The sequence below is a fragment of the Palaemon carinicauda genome, chromosome 19, assembly GCF_036898095.1.
Source record: "Palaemon carinicauda isolate YSFRI2023 chromosome 19, ASM3689809v2, whole genome shotgun sequence".
In the NCBI taxonomy this organism is placed as follows: domain Eukaryota; kingdom Metazoa; phylum Arthropoda; class Malacostraca; order Decapoda; family Palaemonidae; genus Palaemon; species Palaemon carinicauda.
Genome location: NC_090743.1, coordinates 1,129,304 through 1,154,014, shown reverse-complemented (window position 1 = coordinate 1,154,014; position 24,711 = coordinate 1,129,304). Strand labels below are relative to the sequence as shown.

The 24,711-nt window shown below is 37.4% G+C and overlaps 2 protein-coding genes across 3 annotated transcripts in view; one reads left to right on the top strand and one right to left on the bottom strand.

The window, feature by feature from the left end:
* The first annotated feature begins 481 nt into the window (after positions 1 to 481).
* On the top strand, positions 482 to 10,943 carry LOC137658091 (uncharacterized). 2 transcript variants are annotated; one of them, XM_068392779.1, is made up of 5 exons: positions 529 to 612; positions 7,266 to 7,328; positions 7,743 to 7,820; positions 8,178 to 8,371; positions 10,766 to 10,943. In XM_068392779.1, the coding sequence occupies exons 2-5, from the start codon at positions 7,266 to 7,268 to the stop codon at positions 10,899 to 10,901; spliced, it is 471 nt and encodes a 156-aa protein (XP_068248880.1). In that variant the 5' UTR covers positions 529 to 612; the 3' UTR covers positions 10,902 to 10,943. The 2 variants fall into 2 exon arrangements, with proteins under 2 accessions (XP_068248879.1, XP_068248880.1); XM_068392778.1 differs by lacking the exon at positions 7,266 to 7,328 and having other exon boundaries at positions 482 to 612; positions 7,680 to 7,820.
* Positions 10,944 to 18,303: 7,360 nt separating this feature from the next.
* LOC137658089 (uncharacterized) overlaps positions 18,304 to 24,711 on the bottom strand; it is a 17,442-nt gene continuing 11,034 nt past the window's right edge. Inside the window, exons 3-4 of the mRNA XM_068392777.1 lie at positions 19,008 to 19,192; positions 18,304 to 18,491 (exon numbers count right to left, since the gene is read on the bottom strand). Coding sequence (XP_068248878.1) covers positions 18,353 to 18,491; positions 19,008 to 19,192 — 324 coding nt within the window. The 3' untranslated portion in view covers positions 18,304 to 18,352. The remainder of the gene's footprint in view (positions 18,492 to 19,007; positions 19,193 to 24,711) is intronic.

Here is a 24,711-nt window from a genome sequence, read left to right as displayed (position 1 = left end):
GATATATATATAATATATATATATATATATATATATATATATATATATATATATATATATATATATATATATAGATAGATAGATAGATAGATAGATATAGATATAGATATAGATATATATATATATATATATATATATATATATATATATATATATATATATATATTGTATATACATATATATATATACATATATATATATATATATATATATATATATATATATATATACATATATATATATACATATATATATATATATATATATATATATATAATATACATATATATATATATATATATATATATATATATATATATATATAACCGTGCATGTACGTGTAGATTTAAATTTGTAGTATTTAGTTTCATTATACTGACAATTTGGTACATATCTGTCAAAATCGATCCATAGATGGCAGCACAAGCATGGATAAGTAAACATCTCCTTTTACATTTTACATAATCCTTGCTTCAGTAGTCTGCTGTCTTTACTTCAGTAACAAAGTAGAGGCTGTTGTTAGAAAGTATCTGAATTCAGTGGTTTCTCGACACGGAGATTTGTGTTCCAAGTTGTGTGTTTCAAGTTCAAAACTTACTCCAGTAGGAAAAGGTAAGAATTTAGTTTGGTGTTTCTTGGCAATATTTTTTTTTCTTTAACATTTTGATTGTCGCTAGGCAATTGATGTAATGATATTCACGGAGAATTTGGTGTCAACTTGAAGGTAGTTTGTTCATAGCTTTAAACTCTTAATGTTCGGCATCGAATCTTTTCGAAGTTTTTTTTAGTTTTAAGCATGCTAGTAAACTTTTATTTAGTTCTGCTGATGTCTAATGAGCTGTTATAAAACCCTTATTGTTAATCAGTGCTTCCACACTTTCCACGATCCATTTTTATTTAGAACTTTAAGTCTAAAGTTTTTTACACTTTTGTTATTAAGTTTCATATTTTCCTGGTCTGTTACAAACTCCATTATATTTTCTAATCGATGCATCCAAATATTTCGCTGTTACTAGTTTTATCTGAATTGACGTCGTAAGTTTAACTAGTTTTAACTGATTAGTGACTAGTTATCTGATTTTCCCGGTCTATTATGAAACTCGTTATTGTAAATCGGTGTCTTCACATATTCCACGGTGTTATTAGTTATATCAGAATACCCAACTTCAGTGATTAGCTTTCGCTACTTTCCTAGTTTGTTATTAAATAGTTTTTGTAAATCAGTGCTTCCACATTAAAGTTTACTAGTTTTATCTGAAAATTTAAGTTTGCGTTTTTAGCTATTGTGTTTAGCTTTAGTTTTTTCAGTCTGTAGTAAGTTTTTCCTATTTAATTATCTGAATTTACGTTGTAATAAGTTACATGGGTAACTATTTAGTCTTTTTTTTTTTTTTTCTTTTAAAATAAAACCAGTTACTTAGTGAATCGGTACTTCCACAAATTTTGCTGGCTATTAGTTTTCTGATATTTTACGTTGCTTATAGTTAACCTTCGGCTACTTTAGTTTGTCGTTTTTTTTTATAAAGCCCATTATTTTTGTTAATCAGTGCTGAAACATATTCCCAGTTTTGTTGTTGGTTATATCTTAAGTTTAATCTTAATAGTCTAAACGTTACTTAATTGATTTTTTTTTTTTACAAAACCCATTATTTGTTAATCAGTGCTTCCACATGTTCAATGGTTTGTTAGTCTACACTTAAAATTTACGTTGCTTTAGTTTTCTCAACTTTTATGATTAGCTTGATATTTTCCTCGTCAGTTAGGAAAAGCAATTTTTTTTGCAAATCATTACCTCCACATTTTCCCCTGTTTATTAGCTAGTATTTAAGTTTTAATAGCATTCTTAGATTTAGTGATTAGCTTTCGGCTTCTTTCTAGTCTGTTATAAAACCCATTATTTTTGTGTATTAGTTTCATCTGAATTCAATTTTTTATTTAAGCTTTCTAAGAGATTTGCTTTAGTCGTTTTCCTTGTCTGTTATAAAACCAATTATTTTTGTGTTTTAGTTTCATCTGAATTTAATTTTTGATGATGATATAAGCTTTCTAAACGATTTGCGCTAGTGGTTTTCCTTGTCTGTTATAAAGCACATTATTTTTGTAAACCAGTTTCTACACATTCCACGGTTTACTAGTTTAATCTGATTTTAAGTTTTAATGGTGTTAACTTTAGTGATAAGCTTTAGTTTTCCCTCTTCTGTTTTAAAAAATTATTTTTGTAATTTAGTGATTCCACATTCCACGGCCTGTTAGTTTTTTCTGAATTTACGTTGTAATGGTTTCTACTTAAGTAATAAGCATTGGTTTTTTTCATTAAGTTTTTCCCGGTCTGCTATGAAACTCATATTTTTTGTAAATCGGTGCTTCACATATTTAATGGTTTAATAGTTTCGTCAGAGTACTTACGTTATAATAGCTTAGTGTTATATGAATCTTTATTTTCTATCTATCCATCCACATACTCTACGGGTTATTAGTCTTGTCTGAAAATTCAGTTTCAGTATTTTCCAAACTTCACTGATTAGCTTTCGTCTTTTTTTTATTATATCTTCAAATGGCAGACTAGTTTCTATTAGTTTTTGCTCCATTTTGATTTCAACTAAAATTAGAATTCAGTGAAACCATGGCTTTACCTCCTTGAAACAAAACCTTGGTCACTGTCTTGATATATCTTAAGCCAGGTAAGATATTTGGCCTTTGGCCGTTGTAACACTGTCTTAAGAATAGTGCTCTTTTGTTAAGAGATCTCACTTATGGCGTTATCTCGGTAATTTTTCTCATATGCGATCTCAATATTTTTAATACGTAAACTAATTAAAATCTGGCCGGTTCTTAGCAGTGCGCTCGCTTCGCTCGCAAAAATAAACTTAAGAGCTTAATATGTAATGGCAAGCGGTAATGTTGAGCTGTGCAGGCCAATATCAGTTTAAGTGCTCTATTATTCCAGATATTTTTTTTTGGAAAACATTATCGTTTTTTTTTCACAAAGTGAGATCGCTATCAGATGACATCGCATACCAAATTAATCACGACTTGGAGATTGTATACCAAAACAATACTGACTAATGCGCCTTTGCCTTTCTTAAAGACTCTAAATAGAGTTAATTTAATAGACCTCTGTATATACCTCATTTTAAGTAATCATATCGTTAGCGCTCTTTTAACTTAATTCCGTTTAGCATGTCTATATCCAATAATGGTTAGCAGTCTTTTAATTTAGAAATATCCGCAGACTTTCATCAAATTTGAAGTCTGGTTTTTTTTCCAATAACCGCCGGTTAATTAAAGTAATATTTACACGGAGGGGCAATTTTGTAGTTTGTCCTCAATTTTGTATAGTTTGTCTTTAGTCTAAATGACTACGTTTTAAGGGTTGGCAGTAGAATTAAATGTTAATAGGTCCTAAGTTTAGTGGAATGTCATGTTATCAGTAGGTCTAATGGAATTTTGTAGATTGCACTGTCATCTGTAGGTATAATTTATGGAATTCCATTTAATGCCATAACAGGCTAAAAGACAAGCTTTAAGTGTCTTCCTTGAGGGATAAAAAGTTATAATTTTACTGAAGCATATTAGCAAGTTACTGAAATAGTTTACTTGCTTATGTAAAGATTGTTTTGATAACTTTAAATACTACAACTAAGCAGTCTTCGAGTAAAAGGTAAACTGCTGTTTTTTAGTCTTGGTAATTAGTAAAAGGCTAGGATGAACGCCGCGGAAACGGTTTCTTTCCATTTTGACCATAGGCAATGGCTAGGCCCGCCACCAGTGATAGTGGTTGAATGTAAGGGCTTTTGAGAGGGTGCAATAGTTAACTTTCACATTGAAATAGGAAGCACTGTTAGAAAATTAGGTCTGTTTGGCGTAATAGGATGTCCTTGATAGTCCTTAGAGGGTGCATCATGTAACGCACTTTGAAATAGGTTGAACTGTGGTAGAAAATTAGGTTTAAGTTTGGCTTAATAGGATGCCCTTGAGAGTGCATCGGGTAACGTTAACCTTAAAATAGGATTAACTGTGAGAGCGACCTTACTGGATCTGATTAAAATGTGTAGCATATAGGGTATTTTGTGCAGAATAAACAGTTTAATAAATTCTTTAGCTTTATTGATTAGTTTTAAAATTAAACTGTAGAATTTGACAATCTAAAGCTATATAAAAGATAAGCTATAAAAAATGTAAAGCCTATAGCTAGCTTTAGTTTTATTTATATTAGATAAAACTGTAGATTATATGGTATTGTCATAATAGGCTATATAAAATGTGAATCCTAACCAGGTTTTGTTTTCAACATCATCGCATTTTTATTCAAAAGGTACTAGCAAAGATAAACTATCTAATTTTGCTTACTATCACTGTCCTTACTAATACTTTAGTACCTTATAACTTTAAAATTGCTAGCATCTCAGATTTAATGTATTATAAATTAGTTTGTACACTAACTTTTAAACATAGTTTTTCAAAAACAATGTTGAAGGATTGATAACTCACTGCACTGCAGTAGTTTTAAGTTGAAAAGAAAAAATCCTTGGTAATCAATGTCTTTAATAGAAACTCCGAACATATGCTGTCAAAATTAAAATATTCATAGATTACTATAAAGCAAATTGGTTAGGAATGCTATTCCTTGGTGACAAACATTCTGAAGTGTTTTATTACTTGGACTGCTGCTGATCAGAAATCATTGCCTGTGTGACAATTGTGTGTTTGTCAAATTAAAAATTAAATTAAGAGACATATTCAGTTCACGTAAATTAATTAATGAACGTAACTTGCAAGTTTCTCTAGTAATAAAGCTATACGTAAAAGGCTATAATTAATGAACCTAACTTGCAGGTTTCTCTAGTAAAAAAGCTATACGTAAAAGGCTATAATTTCATAGTTTTAAAAGTAATTTACTTAAAAACTACATTCAACTTGCAAGGTGGCTCATGGTGAAAATTTACTTAGGGCTATAATTTCAAACAGGTTTAAGAAATTTACCTAAATCAACCATTGCATCTAACTTGCAAAGGGGGCTCTATTAAAACTTGGCTATAATTTTAATTAATTTCAAAGGCTATAATTTCAAATAATTTTAGTACTTTATTGCTTTACTAAGGTAAAAGGCAATTTAATAAAAAAGCTGTTATACGGCCTTTGCCTGTAATGGATGAAGGTCGCATGCTTCCTTCTCTACCACATTATCTTATAAAGCCGTTGCCTAATACACGGATGTAGGCTGCATGCAGCCTTCTGGACCGTTAATTTTCTTTGTACGGACTTTTGATGAACCACGGATGTTGGTTGCATGCGGCCTTCTGTACCATACATTGCAATCTTTAGCGGCTTTTTGATAAGCAGTATATTTCTTTGACATTGAATAGTTTAAAATCTCTGTACACAATAAAATGTACTCGTGATTGAAGGAAGGTTGTACAGTGTTGTCCCTCCGAGAGAATGGAAGAACCTTTTCCTTGAATTCAATGAGCATAACGTTCCTACAGGAAAATGTAAGAACCTTTTTCCTTAAGTAAATGATCGTAACGTTCCTCCCAGAGAATGTAAGAACCACTTTCTTCAAGTAAATGATCGTAACGTTCCTCCCAGAGAATGTAAGAACCTCATTCTTCAAGTAAATGATCGTAACGTTCCTCCCAGAGAATGTAAGAACCTCATTCTTCAAGTAAATGATCGTAACGTTCCTCCCAGAGAATGTAAAACTTTTTCTTCAAGTAAATGATCGTAACGTTCCTCCCAGAGAATGGAAGAAGCTTTTTCTTCAAGTAAATGATCGTAACGTTCCTCCCAGAGAATGTAAGAACCTCATTCTTCAAGTAAATGATCGTAACGTTCCTCCCAGAGAATGTAAGAACCTCATTCTTCAAGTAAATGATCGTAACGTTCCTCCCAGAGAATGTAAGAACCTCATTCTTCAAGTAAATGATCGTAACGTTCCTCCCAGAGAATGTAAAACTTTATCTTCAAGTAAATGATCGTAACGTTCCTCCCTGAGAATGTAAGAACCATTTTCTTACAAGTAAATGATCATAACGTTCCTCCCAGAGAACAGAGAATGTAAAAACTTCATTCTTCAAGTAAATGATCGTAACGTTCCTCCCAGAGAATGTAAAACTTTATCTTCAAGTAAATGATCGTAACGTTCCTCCCTGAGAATGTAAGAACCATTTTCTTACAAGTAAATGATCATAACGTTCCTCCCAGAGAACAGAGAATGTAAAAACTTCATTCTTCAAGTAAATGATCGTAACGTTCCTCCCAGAGAATGGAAGAACCTCTTCCTTCAAGTAAATGATCGTAACGTTCCTCCCAGAGAATGTAAAAAACTTTACCTTTAATTCAATGATCCTAACTTGTATCCACTAACAGTATTTTTGTTTACCAGCTGACATTAAGCTGGTAATTTAATGTTGGGTATGAGGTTCCTGTTTTATCGTTCTTCTCTTTTTATATAGATTAAATGTACTGATGGAGCTCCAGCTATGATGGCTAAAAATTTTAGTCATTTATAATCTGTTAATTTAAATTTGCAAATGAAAATTGCAGAGTTTCAACAATAATGTTGCAATTTTTAAATAAGATTTTAAAAGGTACCTACTAGCCAGTATATAATATTTAGAAATTTAAGAACTGAATTACTCGTAACTTTCATAAAAAACCCACATACTTGCTTATAATCTTAAAATTGCATGCTTTTAGTTTATAATATTTAGAAATTTAAGAATTGAATTACTCGTAACTTTCATAAAAAACCCACATACTTGCTTATAATCTTAAAATTGCATGCTTTCAATATTAATACTAGGCTTGAAAACTACATACTAACTCTTATTGAACCTCTATTATCCTATTTACAGATGACTAGTATAAAAATATTTACCTAGTATACTTTAAAATTTAATGCTTTAGACTAAAAATGTCCCGCTTTCATTAGATTACTAATACTGTTAGTGACTTTTGAGGATAAAAGAAAGTTCTATGCTGCCTTAAGACATGAAATTATGGGATAGCCTTCATCCAAAAAGGTGGTTTCCCATTCAAGACCTAAAGTAAGATCAGATCTGGTAAATGTTCCTATTTATCATAGCATCTTCATGAAATTAAACTTTACTTTTTATCCCTTACAGATGGCTGTAAAGCTTGTAGCGTTCTTGATGATCCTTGGCTATGTGGTGGGTATGCCAGACCAGGCCAAGAGCTCTGTTCATTTTCCTTTCTATCATAGAATCTTCCTGAAACTAAGCCTTTCTTTTTATCCCTTACAGATGGCTGTAAAGCTTGTAGCGTTCTTGATGATCCTTGGCTATGTGGTGGGCATGCCAGACCAGGCTAAGAGCTCTGTTCATGTTCCTTTCTATCATAGCATCTTCCTGAAACTAAGCCTTTCTTTTTATCCCTTACAGATGGCTGTAAAGCTTGTAGCGTTCTTGATGATCCTTGGCTATGTGGTGGGCATGCTAGACCAGGCTAAGAGCTCTGTTCATGTTCCTTTCTATCATAGAATCTTCCTGAAACTAAGCCTTTCTTTTTATCACTTACAGATGGCTGTAAAGCTTGTAGCGTTCTTGATGATCCTTGGCTATGTGGTGGGCATGCCAAACCAGGCTATGAGCTCGGTTCATGTTCCTTTCTATCATAGCATCTTCCTGAAACTAAGACTTTCTTTTTATCCCTTACAGATGTCTGTAAAGCTTGTAGCGCTCTTGATGATCCTTGGCTATGTGGTGGGCATGCCAGACCAGGCTAAGAGCACTCATGAAAGCCTAGAGCCTAATGATAAGGATTCTGAAACTTGGGAATCTGTTGGAGAGTTGGTCTATGTAAGCATAAAATATTTTCCTTTTACATTTTCTGTATTTTTTAGTATTGCTAGCTTCTTGGTAAACTGTATGCATTCTTGTTTTGGGAAAGACTTCTAAAATCTTAAATATTTTCCTAGTGCATTTTATGTATTTAGTATTATCAGTCTCTAAGTAAACTGAAGATATTCTTGTTCTGATGACTTTCTTCTTGAAAAGACTAATAAAAATCAAAAAATCAATATTTAAAATTTTAGTGAACTAAGATATTCTTGTTCTGATATTCTTTTTCTTGGAAAGTCTAATAAAAATAAAAAACAATATTTAAAATGCTTGTATTGCATCCATAACTGAATTTAATGAGTTGAAACTTCTCAGGACTACAATGTGACTTCTACAGACGGTACAGAAGAGGTACTCAATGATGCAAATGATCCAATGGTACTTTCTGAAGATTTGTGCCATTCTCTCATAGCAATATCTGCAGATATGCCAGAGCAGCTTGGCAGCGTCGTGGCAAATCTGAAACTAGACCAACCTTCCTTGGGCTTTGCTAGATGCATTAGGACAAGGTAAGAATTAGTTTTGGGTAGTTTGTAGCGCTACAACCAAGCGTCCTAATTTGCTTATGGCTCACTGTTATCTTGCATAGAATAAAAACTTTTGGAAATGGTCTACGGATCTTAAATATGTTGTGTAAGGGGGGGGGGGGGGGTCCGGGGTGGTGCAGCCCCCCTGGGTAAGGACCTGGCTTTTAGCATAGGTTAAGTGGGTTTTTTAAGTTGGCTTTTCCTGTCTTACTCGTAGGTAAGGAAACTGTGTAAGGGGGTGGGGACGCCCTCCTGGGTAAGGATACTGCTTTTAGCATAGGTTAGGTGGGTTTTTAAGTTCGCTTCTCCCGCCAAAATCTTTTTTAGAAAGACTGCCACAGTTCAGAATATTCCAGTTTTCTACGGGATCTGGCAGTCGCCCTACAATGGCTCCTTAGATTTATCTTTATGAAGAAAAACTGTGACAAGTGTTTTGCAGAACTATTAATCTTCAAGTTTAGTTAAGTCAGTGATATTTCACTTGCCTAACTTCGTATCTTTACATTAAATGTAAATCTTAACTTTAAGAATGACTGACCAGTGTTATGCCGAACTATTCTTTTAAGTTTAGTTAGATCAGAGATATTTCACTCTCCCAAGTTCGTATCTTTACCTTAAATTTAAACCCTGACTTTAAATATAACTTTGACCAGCAAGCCCTAACTTCTTGAAATATAACTTTGACCAGCAAGCCCTAACTTCTTGAAATATAACTTTGACCAGCAAGCCCTAACTTCTTGAAATATAACTTTGACCAGCAAGCCCTAACTTCTTGAAATATAACTTTGACCAGCAAGCCCTAACTTCTTGAAATATAACTTTGACCAGCAAGCCCTAACTTCTTGAAATATAACTTTGACCAGCAAGCCCTAACTTCTTGAAATATAACTTTGACCAGCAAGCCCTAACTTCTTGAAATATAACTTTGACCAGCAAGCCCTAACTTCTTGAAATATAACTTTGACCAGCAAGCCCTAACTTCTTGAAATGTAACTTTGACCACCAAGCCCAGCCCTGACTTCTTGAAATGTAACTTTGACCAGCAAGCCCTAACTTCTTGAAATATAACTTTGACCAGCAAGCCCTAACTTCTTGAAATATAACTTTGACCAGCAAGCCCTAACTTCTTGAAATATAACTTTGACCAGCAAGCCCTAACTTCTTGAAATGTAACTTTGACCAGCAAGCCCTAACTTCTTGAAATGTAACTTTGACCAGCAAGCCCTAACTTCTTGAAATGTAACTTTGACCAGCAAGCCCTGACTTCTTGAAATGTAACTTTGACCAGCAAGCCCTGACTTCTTGAAATGTAACTTTGACCAGCAAGCCCAGCCCTGACTTCTTGAAATGTAACTTTGACCAGCAAGCCCAGCCCTGACTTCTTGAAATGTAACTTTGACCAGCAAGCCCAGCCCTGACTTCTTGAAATGTAACTTTGACCAGCAAGCCCAGCCCTGACTTCTTGAAATGTAACTTTGACCAGCAAGCCCAGCCCTGACTTCTTGAAATGTAACTTTGACCAGCAAGCCCAGCCCTGACTTCTTGAAATGTAACTTTGACCAGCAAGCCCAGCCCTGACTTCTTGAAATGTAACTTTGACCAGCAAGCCCAGCCCTGACTTCTTGAAATGTAACTTTGACCAGCAAGCCCAGCCCTGACTTCTTGAAATGTAACTTTGACCAGCAAGCCCAGCCCTGACTTCTTGAAATGTAACTTTGACCAGCAAGCCCAGCCCTGACTTCTTGAAATGTAACTTTGACCAGTGTTTTGCCGAACTAGTCCTAAGTTTAGTTAGATCAGTGGTATTTTACTCGCCTGACTTCGTATATTTACCTTAAATTTAAACCCTGGCTTGAAATATAACTTTGACCAGTAAACCCTGGCTTGAAATATATCTGACCAGTGTTTTGCCAAAAGACACAAACTAGTCTTTTAAGTTTAGTTAGATCAGTGATATTTCACTCGCCAAACTTCGTATCTTTACCTTAAATTTAAACCCTAACTTGAAATATAACTTTCACCAGTAAACCCTGGCTTGAAGTATAACTTTGACCAGTGTTTTGCCAAAAGACACAAACTAGTCTTTTAGTTAGATCAGTGATATTTCACTCGCCTAGCTTCTTATCTTTACCTTAAATTTAAACCCTAATAACTTTGATCAGTGTTTTGCAGAACTATTAGTTTCAAGTTTAGCTAAGTCAGTAATATTTCACTTAACTAAGTATCTACATTAAATTCAAACCATAACTTTAATCTTATCTTTAAATTAAATATTCAACTAACTTTATTATAAACTTAAATGGTTAATTTTAAATTATACAAATTCAATGCACCTAACCTCACTATGCCTACTGACATTTCTTTATCAAATTTCAGTGTTGGCCTACTCTATCTTTGCCGGGGACCACGTTTTGTGAACTTCAGAGGGTTCAGATACTGCTGTGGCAACCCTGCAATGCGTCCTTATCTCACAAGAAATTTGAACTACATACGGTGCAGGTGCAGCTTTTAAAAAGGGCAACGATGTTTTGGAATGAATAAAAATTTACTTGCATTACTTGTTTATGAATGGCCATTTCGAGTGGGTGAAACTTTTAAATCTAAACCTGATAAAAAAAAATATTTAATCTAGTAAGTCTAGTATATTATTTAAGTTCTTGGAAGCTTCTAAACTTTTTCAGGCTTTTTTATTTGAAAAATCAAATTTTGTGTAGTCATTAGACTGCAGAATAAATGGTACTATAATTAAGTAACTGCTTGAGCATTTTCAAAATGACAATAGTTTTTTGATAACTTATTACACTAGTAGAGTAATACATTGTCTATTAATCTTGAGGTATTTCTTTAATACCAGACTGCTATTGAGCACATGTGTGTGTTTTGTAGAAAAGATTTTCGGAAGAATTTTAGTGATATTACCTTGTAGGAAATTAAAACTTTAAACTGACTTGTGAATCTTACCATTGAAAGGTGCTCTTTACTTTAATCCTGCTGTAATTGCTAGTGTTGCATAGAAATTTAACTTTTAAGTAAATTTTACTAAGGAATTTTACTAAAGAATGGTGCCTGAACTTTAAATGCTCCTACTGAGAGAATTGCTAGTGTTACTAGTATATATTTTCCTCAGTTTTTAGGAAAGTCCGTTCCTATGTGTTCACAAGTGTGAAGGCAGTGGGGAAACTATTGAATTTTCTATATACAAATGACTTCTGAAGTCAGTTTCAAATGTGCCTGTACTGGACCATACAGATAAATTGGAACTTCACTATCAATGTACCAGATTTTTTTAAGGACTTATCTAAATCCTGAATTCTAGTTTTTAAACTATTTGGTAAAGGGACAGCTGTAGCTTAACTTAATTTAATTTGTCAGTGATTAAGCTTGATTGAGAAACCCTTAAAGCAACTTTAGTTATTGGGGTCTCAGTTTGATTGCTCCCTGGAGCAGCAGCAAGCATTGATTGAAAAGTATGAGAATTTAACCGGTGAATACCACTGTAGTGTTCGTATTAGGCTAATTGCTGAAAGTCTTCAATGCTGCCTAAATTTTATCTGGTAATACCTTGTCCACACAGCTAACTTTGTTTGACAAAGTAAGGTTAACATCGAAAGTCTTTAAGCAGAGAAGTTGCAGATCGCTTTGTGTGATGTATGAAGTCTTCTCTTATCTGCCACCAACTTATTTATTAAGCGGATGTCTAAATTCCTATATTGATCCCGCGTGTGAACTTTAACTAGATTTATCAACTCTGCCTTTAGGATGCGAGGGCTGATTATTAGAGATAAGTGTCTCAAACTGCCTGAGGGGCAAGAGAGACTTTCCCCTAGACGAGAGAGTGATCATGATCAGGGTCTAAAACAAAGTTTGGACCAGGGAAGCCCGGCCAGTGGTTGTTGTTGGGTCTGTAGACCTTATACTCTTTCAAAACTCTTGTCCTTTGCTCAAAGTTCTGTCCACACTATTGGATATGCCTTACGAGCAAAAGGGCAAACCTAGTAACGCTCATCTCGGTGAGAAGCCTGGCAGGCATGACAGTCATAAGCTAAGAAACTGGCAAAAATGGAAAGGCAGCTGCTTTATTGAGCATGAACGAACCAGAAACTCACGCTAGTCGGGGGCTGGGACTGAGTTTACAGCCCCAAACTAGTTTACTGTGGTGACTCCTTCCTCTCCCCCCCCCCCCATCTCTCTTGTCTTTGGTCTAAACCTCTCGTCACTCTACTCCTCGTCCCCCTCTCCTCTCCCTCCCCCCTCTCTCTCTCTCTCTCCCCTCTCTCTCGCTCTCGCTCTCTCTCTCTCTCTCTCTCGCTCTCTCTCTCTCTCTCTCTCTCTCTCTCGCTCTCTCTCTCTCTCTCGCTCTCTCTCTCTCTCTCTCTCTCTCGCTCTCTCTCTCTCTCTCTCTCTCTCTCTCTCTCTAGTCTCTCTCTCTCTCTCTCTCCCCCCCCTCTCTCTCTCTTTACTGTAGTCTCCCCTTATAGTCTCAAATTTAGTGTCTCTAATCTATCTCTCCTCCTCGTCTGTCTCCTTCTCATTCTCTCCCTAGTCTGTCTTAGTCTCTCCCTCTAGTCTTTTGCTACAACTATCTTTTTCCTCTACTCTCTAGTCTCTCTCTCTCTCCTCCCTAGTCTCTCAATCTAGTCTTTAAAGAGTCTCTAGTGTCTCTCTCCTATCTAGTCTCTCTATTCTCACTTTAGTCTGTTTTTTTTACTGTAGTGTGTCTCTAGTCTGTCACTTTCTCTAGTCTCTCTAGTCTCTTGCTCTAGTGTCTAATCTTTCTCTAATCTCCCTCTAATCTCTCCCTAGTCTCTCTAATCCCCTTCTAATCTTTCTAGTCTCGCTCTAGTCTGTCTAGTTTCTCTAAGTCTCTCTCCCTCTCTAGTGTCTAGTCTTTCACTCTAGTCTCTAGTTTGTTTCTACACTAGTCTCTTACTCTCTAGTCTGTCCTCCCTCTTCTCTCTCCCTCTTTCTTTAGTTTTTCTCTAATCTCTCTTCACTAGTCTCTCTCTAATCTGTGTCCATCCCTCGTCACTCTCTCCCTCGTCACACACACTCCAGTCTCTTATCTAGTCTCTGTAATATCTCTAGTCTCTTCTCAAGTCAGTGTCTCTCCCTCTCTCTCCCCCTCTATATGATCTCTGTCTCTCTCATTTGTCTCTCTAGTCTCTCTCCCTCTAGTCTTTCTCTAGTCTCTCTCACTCTAGTCTTTCTCTGTAATCCCTCTCTAATCTCTCTCCCTAGACTTTTGCTGTATCTCTCATCTAGTCTCCCTAGTCTCTCTGGCTTTTTATCTAATCTCTCTCCTTTATTCTCTTACAATCTAACCTCTCTAGTATAGAGCTCTCCCTCTTGTCTCTCACTCGTCACTCTCTCCCCCCCCCCAGTCTTTTTTTATCTAGGCTCTCTTCTCTAGTCAGTATCTCTCTCTCTCCCCCTCTATCGAGTCTCTCTAGTCGGTCAGTCTTTCTTTCTTTCTGGATTCTAGTCTCTCATCCATCTACCCTACCCTCTAGTGTGTCTAATGTGTCTCTTTATTGTAGCGTCTCTCTCTCTATATCTAATTTGTCTCTTCTTTAGTCTCTCTAATCTCTATCTAATTTGTCTACTCTTTAATCTCTAATCTGTCCCTCTCTCTCAAGTCTCTCCTCTAGTTAGTGTCTTTCCCCCTCTCCCCCTCCATCTGGTCTCTCAAGTCTCCTCTGGTCTCTAATCTTTCTCTCTCTAGTCTTTCTCTAGTCTCTCTAGTTGGTCAGTTTCTTTAATCTCTCTTCACTAGTCTAGAGATAATCTGTTTCCCTCTAGTCTTTCTAATCTCTCTAATTTGTCTCTCTCGTCTGTCTGTCTCTCTCTAATCTCTCCCTTCTCTAGTCAGTGTGTCTTTCCCTCTCTCCCCCTCCATCTAGTCTCTCCCTTTAGTCTGTCTTTCTCTGTAATCCCCCTCTAATCTGTGTCTGCCTCTGTAGTCTCTCTCCCTCTCTCTTAGTCTGTCTCTCTCTCGCTAGTCTTTGGCTGTAATCTCTCTAGTTTCTCTCTAGTCTGTCTCCTATCTAGTCTCTCTAATCTCACTTTAGTCTTTCTTTACCGTAGTTTCTCCCTTAATCTAGTCTCTTGCTCTAGTCTCTAATCATTCTCTAGTGTCTCCCTCTAATCTCTTCCTAGTCTCTCTAATCCCCCTCTAATCTTTCTAGTCTCTTCTCTCTAATCTCTACCCTCTAGTCTCTCCCTTTAGTCTTTCTCAGTCTCTCTCTCTCTCTCTCTAGTCTTTTGCTGTAATCTCTCTAGTCTCTTGTATCTGACACTACTCTCTAATCTGTCTCTCTTGTCTCTCGTCTCTATTTTCTCTCCTCTAGTCTCTCTTCTCTAGTCAGTGTCTCTCCCTCTCTCTCCCCCTCTAGTCGGTTTGTCTCGAACGATTCTAGTCTCTCTCATCCATCTAACCTCTCTCACTCATCAATCACCCTCTAGTGTCTCGCTAATCCCTCTCTAATCTGTCTCTCTAGTCTCTACTCCGTTAGTCTAACATCTGTCTCTTTCTCTCCCCAGTCTAGTCTGTCTGTCTCTCTAGTCTTCTCTAGTCAGTGTCTCTCCCTCTATTTAGTCTCTTGAGTCTCTCTCTAGTCAGTCGGTCGGTCTATAGTGTCTCTTTCTAGTCTTTCTCATTCTAGTCTCTAGATTCTAGTCTCTCACATCCGTCTCCAATCTGTCTCCTCTGTACTCTGTCTCTTTACTGTAGTCTGTTTCTCTCCTAGTCTCTCGTCTGTCTTTCCTCTCATTCTCCTCTCACTCTGGGGAGTCTCTCTAATCTCACTAGTCTCGCGCTCTCCCCTTCCTTCGAGTCGGTCGGCCTGTCTGTTTCTCTCTCTCGTCTCTTCAGTCTAGTCTACTTACTCTCTAACCCCTCTAATCTCTCTCTCTCGTGACTTTTGTGTCTAATCTCTGTCGCTCTTAATCTCTGTCGCTCTACCCCTCGTCACTCTCCCCCTACTCTCAATTCTCTTTTTATCAAGTCTAATCTCTAGTGTGTCTTCTCTAGTCAGTCTCTCTCTCTCTCTCTCTCTCGTCTCCTCTAATCTGTCTTACTGTATAGTCTCTCTCGTCTCCTATTCCTTAAATCTGTCTCTTCTCTAGTTTATATTTCTACTTTGTCACCATCTCTAGTCTCTCTCTAGTCTGTGTGTCTAGTCTGTCGTCTATTTCTCTCCTCTTATCTAGGCTATCTAATCTCTCTAGTCTCTCTCTCGTCTCTCTCTCGTCTCTCTCTCTCTCTCTCCCTCTAGATTCTAGTCTCTCATCCGTCTCCTCTACTCTCTAATCTCTCCCCTCTAGTCTGTCTCTCTCCCTCGTCAGTCTGTCTGTCTCTCTAATCTAACTAATCTCTCTACTCTAGTCAGTGTCTCTCCCTCCCTCTAAACTAGTCTCTAATCAGTCTCCTCTCTAATCTCTCCTCTCTAATCTGTGCCTTAGTCTCTCTCTCTAGTTCTCTCATCATTCTCTAGTGTGTCTCCCCTCTTATCTAGGCGCTCTAGTCTGTGCGTCTCTCTCTAGATTCTAGTCTCATCCGTCTCCTCTACTCACTCCTCTCTAGTCTCTTCTCTAGTCTGTCTCTCCCCCGTCACTTATCTAGTCTATCTCTCTAATCTAACTAATCTCTCTACTCTAGTCAGTGTCTCCCTCTCTCTAAACTAGTCTCTCATCCGTCTACTCTTGTCTCCTCTCTAATCTGTTCTCTCTAATCATTCTCTAGTGTGTGTGTCTCCCTCTAGTCCTTCTCTTCCAAGTCTCGTCTTTCTCAGTCTGTCTCAAGTCTATCCCCTGGTCTCTCTCTCTCCCTCCCTCTAGTATTTTGCTGTAATCTCTTCGTCTCTCGACTCTTTAGTCTCTCTCTAACCCCTCTCTAGTCTTTATCTGGTCTCGAGACCAGTCGGTCTCCCTCTATCTAGTAAACTCTCTAGTCTCTAGATTCTAGTCTCACGCCCCTCTGATGTCTCCAGTCTATCTCTAATCTGTTTGTCTCTTTCTCTTTCGTGTCTCATTCTCTTGTTTCTCTTTAGTCTCTCGTCTTGTCTCTCGTCTTTAGTCTCAAATCTCTACTCTATTCAGTGAGTCACTCTCTAGCCTCTCATCCGTCTACACACTTAATTTCTCTCTTCTCTAATGTCTCCTCTCTAATCTGTCTTAGTCTCTCTCTCTCTCTCTAATCTCTAGTGTGTCTTTCCCTCTAGTTTTTCTCTTATCAATCTCTTTCAAGTCTCGTCTCCTCTCTTCCTCACGTCTATCTCCCTACTCTGTCTCCCTCGAGTATTTTGCTGTAATCTCTTCCAGTATCTAGTCTCTCTCCCCCTCTAGTCTATATCTCTATTCTAGTCTATCTCTATTCTAGTCTATATCTCTATTCTAGTCTATATCTCTATTCTAGTCTATATCTCTATTCTAGTCTCTCTAGTCTTTGTCTCTAACCCCCTCTAATATGTCTTCTCTAGTCAGTCTCTCTCCCTCTGTCTCTCTCCCTCTGTCTCTCTCCCTCTGTCTCTCTCCCTCTGTCTAGTCTGTGTCCTGTGTCTGTCTGTCTCACACTGAGGGACCTGGTAAGGTAAAGTCTCTCTCTCTCTCTCCCTCCCTCTAGTATTTTGCTGTAATCTTAGTCTCGTTTTTCGTCTCTTTATTCTCTCTAACCCCTCTAGTCTTCTTATCTGGTCTCTCTCTAGTCTGTCTCTCTCCCTCTAGTCTCTAGATTCTAGTCTCACCCCCTCTGATGTCTCTTCTCTAGTCTATATCTCTAATCTGTCTGTGTCTCTCTCTCTTTCGTGTCTCATTCTCTTGTTTCTCTTTAGTCTCTCGTCTTAGTTTCTACTTTCTTACTCTATTGTCTCTCTCCCCCCCTCCAGTCTCTTATCTAGTCTGTCTCTCTAAACTCTCTACTCTAGTCAGTGAAGTCTTTCTCTAGCCTCTCATCCGTCTACACTCTTAATTTGTCTCCTCTCTAGTTCTCTCTAATCTCTAGTGTGTCTTTTCCCTCTAGTTTTTCTCTTATCAATCTCTTTCAAGTCTCGTCTCCTCTTTCTCACGTCTATCTCCCTACTGTGTCTCTCCCTCGAGTATTTTGCTGTAATCTCTTCCAGTATCTAGTCTCTCCCCCTCTAGTCTATATCTCTATTCTAGTCTATATCTCTATTCCAGTCTATATCTCTATTCCAGTCTATATCTCTATTCTAGTCTATATCTCTATTCTAGTCTATATCTCTATTCTAGTCTATATCTCTATTCTAGTCTATATCTCTATTCTAGTCTATATCTCTATTCTAGTCTCTCTAGTCTTTGTCTCTAACCCCCTCTAATGTCTCTTCTCTAGTCAGTCTCTCTCGTTCCTAGTCTGTGTCCTGTGTCTGTCTGTCTCACACTGAGGGACCTGGTAAGGTAAAGTCTCCCTCAATCCTTCTCTAGTCTCTAGTCTGTCTGCGTGTCTCGTTTCTCTGTCTCCCTCTCTCTCGTCTCTCTCCCTCTTTCTAGTCTGTTCTGTCTCTCTCGTCTCTTTAGTGTCTCCTCGTTTCTCTAGTGTGCTCCAAACCTGCCCATAATTAAGGATTTTTAGGCAATTCTCCAAATGCCTATAAGTAATCAGCGTGACTCTGGGTCCCCTATTTGCTTGCCCTGTAAATGCGGGGCGAACAGTTAACACGTCAACACTGTACTTGACATTAGTCCAGGACATTAGTCCACCAAGACATGGCATGAAATTTCATATTACTTTACTCAAAAGTAAAATAACTGATAACATGGGCTATTATTGTATAGAATATAATAGCCGCATTCTTGATAGCAAAATTTAGGACAGTATACTGGCATTATTTGAGTGAATCTTATGTTACTTCAGAACCATTGGCCCTTTTGTTGTTTAAGGGATATAGAAATAGAGTTGATACATTGCAAGTATTTAATAAACGATAATTAAAAGATTTAAGACATATTTCAATCATCTATAGGACATCTGCATCTGAGAACACTACCTTTCCTAGAAAGGATGGGAGAGATATCTGCAACGGGGCAGCAGAATTTAGAAGCCCTGTACCTTACGTATCTTTGGCGGCAAGTGTTTTCCACATTCCACCTGAAAGTTCAATATTTTATATCAATAAAAGTAATTCCATAATTTATATTGTTAGATATGCACTTGAATAAAAAAGAAATGGCCAAACCCTTCAAGCAGGAAAATTTTATTGCCCTCGACACCAATTCCCAAAGTGTAACACTAATTTCCAAAGTCTAACAAAAGCTTAGCTAGTGAAAACTAAATTTCTGGTTCCCAATTTAGGAAAGACTTCTTCCTTGACCTGAACCATATATCAAATACCCTCTGAATTATAACAAATGCTCCACAATACCCTCTGAATTATAACAAATGCTCCACAATACCCTCTGAATTATAACAAATGCTCCACAATACCCTCTGAATTATAACAAATGCTCCACAATACCCTCTGAATTATAACAAATGCTCCACAATACCCTCTGAATTATAACAAATGCTCCACAATACCCTCTGAATTATAACAAATGCTCCACAATACCCTCTGAATTATAACAAATGCTCCACAATTCCCAATCGGATATGGGCTTTACATACCTTGACCTGAAGCATCTTCTAAATTTAACCTGCGTCGTTGTATTATGGGGATGTTGGAGAATCAAATCTTCCAAGACATTTTCGTTTGATAATAAACTGAGGCATAAATCCTCAGTAAGCATCTGGGGATCTTTTGCATCTTCTAATTCCTCTTCGCCATAATCGTCTGCTGTGATGTCAAACCCCTGTTTTGAAAGGAATATTTTAAGTCGAGTTATATAAGAAATCTATTAAAGCTAGTTAGTTATATTTTTGACAAGACGTCAAGTCATGACATTTCTAAAAATTACTTCATAAACCCAAACTAATGACTACCATCAACCAGAAATACAATCATCTTTTAATTTTTATTACTAGGACACTGAAAAGTTTGAATTTTCGGCCTTTACAATAATCAAATTTCAATTTTTTTTTTCATACTAAGTCCTTTCATTAGGGAGACCGGTTCAATGCCCGCTGCAATTATTAGAATTGTTAGAGAATTTATTAAAGCTACCTTGCCCCATACCACAAACTGAATAGCTTACTTTGAAGCTTTTGGCCCAGGACTAGTAGGGCCTGTTGAAAAAGTTACGTTAGATTAAATATTTCAAACTAGTATAGCTATGAAAATGACAAACGACTGATATTTGCGATTTTTTTTAAGTAACATACAAACCATCTGAGATTGTTATTATTCACTTACATATGATTATTATTTTCATTACTATAATACCTGTAGCTCCAATTCACATTTAGCATGGCTATTGTGCCAAGAATATGCAAATAGAAGTATTTTCCCATAGAAGCAGAGAATATCATGTAGCATTTATATAATCTTTAAGTACTTCAATCTGGCAGCTTTGCAATTGGTCTCTCCCACAGCTTGCCACTTCACAGCTCCTCCAGTACTTATACAGTATGGCTCAAGAAATACTTTCAATAAAACCTTCAATACTTAAGTATATCCAAGTTGGTGGAGTGATTTGTATGCCATAAGTGAATTTTTTTCTGGAAACATCTCCAATTGACAACGTCTCAAAGGAGATTACCAATCCTTATGCAGGCATTTTTTAGCCATTGCCGACAGAGTTGGCAGTTCCGCAGACTTGCTCTGTTGCTCTGAACTTTGGCTTTAGTTTGTCTGTGATTGGCTATGGTTTGCGATGTCATTTTGATAACTGCTGAAGACACCCAAACCAAGTGCCTACATCAAGATTCTCCCAATGACCCCTGCAGCTGTGCAAACAGCTCAGTTACTGTAGATCACCCTCTCCCATTAACTCGTGTTACACATACAATACACAGAATTGAAGCGGAGCTGGAAAGATTGTGTTATGATAGATTTAGATAATTTATCACAACCTAAGCTGTTAAATACAGCTAAGAGCTGTTAAATACAGCTAAGAGCCAGTTTGTGTCGAGAGGAGACCTATTAGAGAAAAATTTAGGTTTTCAGTAGTCTAAAGTAACTTTAAACTTAAAATTGAGACTTTCATAAATGGTCACCAAATTGAAGCACTGCCATTTAGCTTTCGCAATACAAGCAAGCAGGAGGCAAGTTGGTAACCAATTCATTCATTTACAATAGCTCTCAGAAGGCATAAATTAAGCATGCAATTTTCGTTGCCATTGAAAATGGAGTCATGCTAATGACAGCAACTCTTGCTGATATATGAGCTAACTTGCTGTCCTTTTGAAGCCAAAAAAATGACATCGAGCTCGAGGCTCCGCAGACTTCAATACGTGTAGTGTAAAAAAAACTACTAGAAGCAAAAGAAGGCTACCTCCAACGTTAGCCACAGGAAAAAACTCTGCACTGAGTAGCTGATGCAAGAATTTTAGTCAAGAACACCATGCCATATGTTAGGGTATAGTGTAGGAACTGAGCTAAAACAGGCCATTTTCCATATACTGCTGAAAATAGCCCAATGAGGGAAGGAAACAAGGAAAATTAAAGTATTTCAAGAACAGTATCGACATTAATATAAACATTTCCAATATAAACATTTCCTATATAAACTATAAATCTAACACAAGAGGATGAGAAATTAGATAGAATAGTGTGCCAGAGTGTACCCTCACGAAAGAGCTGACCCAAGACAGTGCAAGACCATCGTACAGAGACTATGGGACTACCTAAGTCTGGAGAACAATGGTTTGATTTTGGAGTGTCCTTCTCCTAGAAGAGCTGTTTACCATAGCCAGAGAGTCTATTCTACCCCTACCAAACAGAAACTAGCTACTGAACAGTTACAGTGCAGTACCTAACCCCTTGGGTGAAAAGGAATTGTATGGTAATTTCAGTGTTGTCAGGGGTACGAGGACAGAAAATATAAAGAATAGGCCAGACTATTGTGTGCGCGCGTAAGCAAAGAGAAAGCAAGTCTTAACCCGAGGAAGTAACCAATGTAGTACAGTCTGGCCAGTCAAAGGACTCCATAACTCTAGCGGTAGTTTCTCAACGGTTGGCTGAATAAAACCCGTTACAACTTCCATCACACCCTACGATCAGTATCACCATCGTTGTTCACTTATGAGATTCAGCACCTCTGGAGATTACTATTGCTGGAGATATGACTTTGCTCTTTAAGGCATGATTGTGTAAAGGAGATGGATTAAATCCTTGTATAAGATAATGGTTATTCTCATTTGTACAGGCTCAAAGTTTTATCCCGTTCCATAACTCATGGTATTGCTTCAGTTGCAGAATTTTTTTTATTGCTAGCTCTATGTAAAACTTTGTGGATATAAATTACCTGAGGATGGCATCAATGCTGACAAGAATAAAGTTTGAGCTATATCAAGAGTTCCCAAAGTCGGAAAATGCAACAGATTTGTGGTGATTCACGGGCATTTCTAACCAGTTGACAGAATGTTCACTATCTTGTGGCTGCAACAGATACACTTCAGGGGCCCGGCCGGAAAGCCAATTCATGGGGGTATGGAACGGAAAATGCAAAATCCTGAAAAAATTCAATAAGCGATTCAATAAGCTTTGTATGGCAATGAAGAATGCTTATACAAAACATTGTCAAAATTCCTCTTACTTTCATAGTTACATGGTAATTATGAGTAATAAACCAAAACATTTCTTCTGTTATCGTAGATATTGATAATTTATTAAATTTTAATATAATGCAAATTGTGAGCAATGTCATCTGTATAGATTCCATGAGTCACAAGCCAGGAAGTTGGGATTACATCCATCAGTGCTAGCACAAACCTCATAGTATACGTTTGAGTTTGACCTCTTGACATTCACTCTTTTAAGCGTTTTACTTGGTTTTAGCAAGAATTTCATCATGTCAAAGATGTAAAGATAATTTCAACATCTCGCTAACATAAGGAAGAACAAATAAGAGTTCAGAAGTGGGTAATATTAGCAGAGTTAGCGAAGGAGACAGATTGGGAAGGAAGAAGCGACCGTCTCGCCTGACAGGAGCCAAAAGAAGCAAAGTGACCTTCACTTATGATTAAACTGTGATAAATAATTATAATGGGAGAAGATAGAACAAACTCATTTTTAGGATAAATCGCCCTGGCGTCGCAAAACCGACTGTCAGAGGAAAAAAAAATCTTGTGCTGATGTCCTAAGTCACCTTATGAACTGGTATGAATGTCAACCTTATTAAGTGGTATGAATGTCAGAGTCCTGTCCTTAAAAAATGACTATTAACTGGACGGCCCCCTTCAGCTACTGACAAGCCCCAAGATACCTTATTTGGACAGCAGATCATAATGCTGCCTTTGTCAGTTATAAAGGCTTTCAATCACCCGTGATTGCTCATTTTGATCCAACATGTCTTACCATATAAGAAGCTGATGCATCTTGCTGTGATAAATAATTATAATGGGAGAAGATAGAACAAACTCATTTTTAGGATAAATCGCCCTGGCGTCGCAAAACCGACTGTCAGAGGAAAAAAAAATCTTGTGCTGATGTCCTAAGTCACCTTATGAACTGGTATGAATGTCAACCTTATTAAGTGGTATGAATGTCAGAGTCCTGTCCTTAAAAAATGACTATTAACTGGACGGCCCCCTTCAGCTACTGACAAGCCCCAAGATACCTTATTTGGACAGCAGATCATAATGCTGCCTTTGTCAGTTATAAAGGCTTTCAATCACCCGTGATTGCTCATTTTGATCCAAGATGTCTTACCATATAAGAAGCCGATGCATCTTGCTATTGAAGTTTAGCATATGCCATCTACAGGGCTATGGGGAAGGGCGATCCAGTTAAGTGAAGGGTGGTTCACAATATTTTACCAACACAAGCTAGATGGGATACAATTCAATTGTAATATTTAGCTTCAGTCTGAGCTATGACTAAATGGCACCATTATTTGGAGACATTGGTCATAGATCCTCAGTACCCATCTTAATTACATATGCTGAATGGAGTAGAAAAGAATTAAGTTTGAACGCTCTTCATATTTCTACTGCAGTGGGTCATAATAGCAAGCAAAGTTTTATCTATGATGCCCTTTCATGTTCCCCTGTGAGCCACTCAACCCCCGAAGATATGCAAGAAGCTGAGGCCTCTTAGTCTATACACTATACCCATTGCTTGTAGGCTTTGTCAGCTGCAACCAAGATGTACCCCTTTCAGCAAAAGACCAGGAAATCGGCAATCTGTGCTAGAATTGCTCAAACAGGAGAAATCTCTCATAACACCATTTCAGAAGATGGCCCACATCCCCCGATAGACTGCTGCAGTGGACAGTTGCTGATTACTAGATTTTTCCTAAGCAGTGCCTTCTGAAAACCATTTCGTTCTGAGGAGATGCTGGATGGCCTCCACCCTTGGAAGTTTCAAGACTTCACTGACTGGTGGTACCTCTATAAATATGACTGACAAGAGGAGTGTGGGGCCCGTGATAGTTCTCTAGGGACCTGTACCAGAAGGGCTAGCAAATTGTGATACCATTTGTCAGGGGGCTATCTGGGAGCCACCAGGGTCACCCAGAGTCCTGGCATAATCTACTACATTGATTCATGGCCATATAAGACTGAACAGAAGGAAGGGCAAGTGTCTAGGTGATCCCATGGTATTTAGAAGTGGTCTGAATACAGCCCACGAGTCTGAAATGGGTGAGCAAAACACAGTGCAACCAGTTTTCTAAAGCAGTATACCTGGAGAGCCCCACAAGACAACTAGAATCTCTGCTGTACAAGATGTGGGGACCACTCTTACTCTACAACCTGTCCCTAGCGAATGATAGTGTTAGTATATATTTCTTTCCTGCCCGACAATCCAACAGCGAAGATAGTGCATGTATGCCCAAGGTTCATTAATTTACAGAAGATTTATTGATTTGCAGATTGTGCAAGAAAAGGGCCCTTTACTTGTTGATGTAGGATTTTATGGTGGTGGTGTCAGTAAACAATAACTAGTGCCTCCGCAAACATTTTTGTAATGATTGCAGCACTACCAAGGCAGCTGGATTTTAAGGACTTGTGTGCAGAGGCTGCTCTCATTGAGATTGAGCACCAGAGATGACCATTTAATCTAGTTATGTTCCCCACCAATCCGACATATATACATGCTAATAATAATGCTTGGTATTAATATAATTACTTTTATTTTTACCATTATTATGAACATTATCATCTTTGTCATCATTGATAGCTCTGAGAAGAGTTGCAGATCTAGAAAATCAGTCTACTGTGACTGTCAGGTTTTCTTGCTGAACCACCTGGCAATACCAATCAAGAGCCT

Excerpts from the sequence above, each read along its gene's own strand:
- LOC137658091 (XM_068392778.1), top strand. The coding sequence starts at position 7,680 with ATGTCTGTAAAGCTTGTAGCGCTCTTGATGATCCTTGGCTATGTGGTG. Across the intron at positions 7,821-8,177 it reads CTGTTGGAGAGTTGGTCTAT|GACTACAATGTGACTTCTAC; the intron begins GTAAGCATAAAA and ends GAAACTTCTCAG. Across the intron at positions 8,372-10,765 it reads GCTAGATGCATTAGGACAAG|TGTTGGCCTACTCTATCTTT; the intron begins GTAAGAATTAGT and ends ATCAAATTTCAG.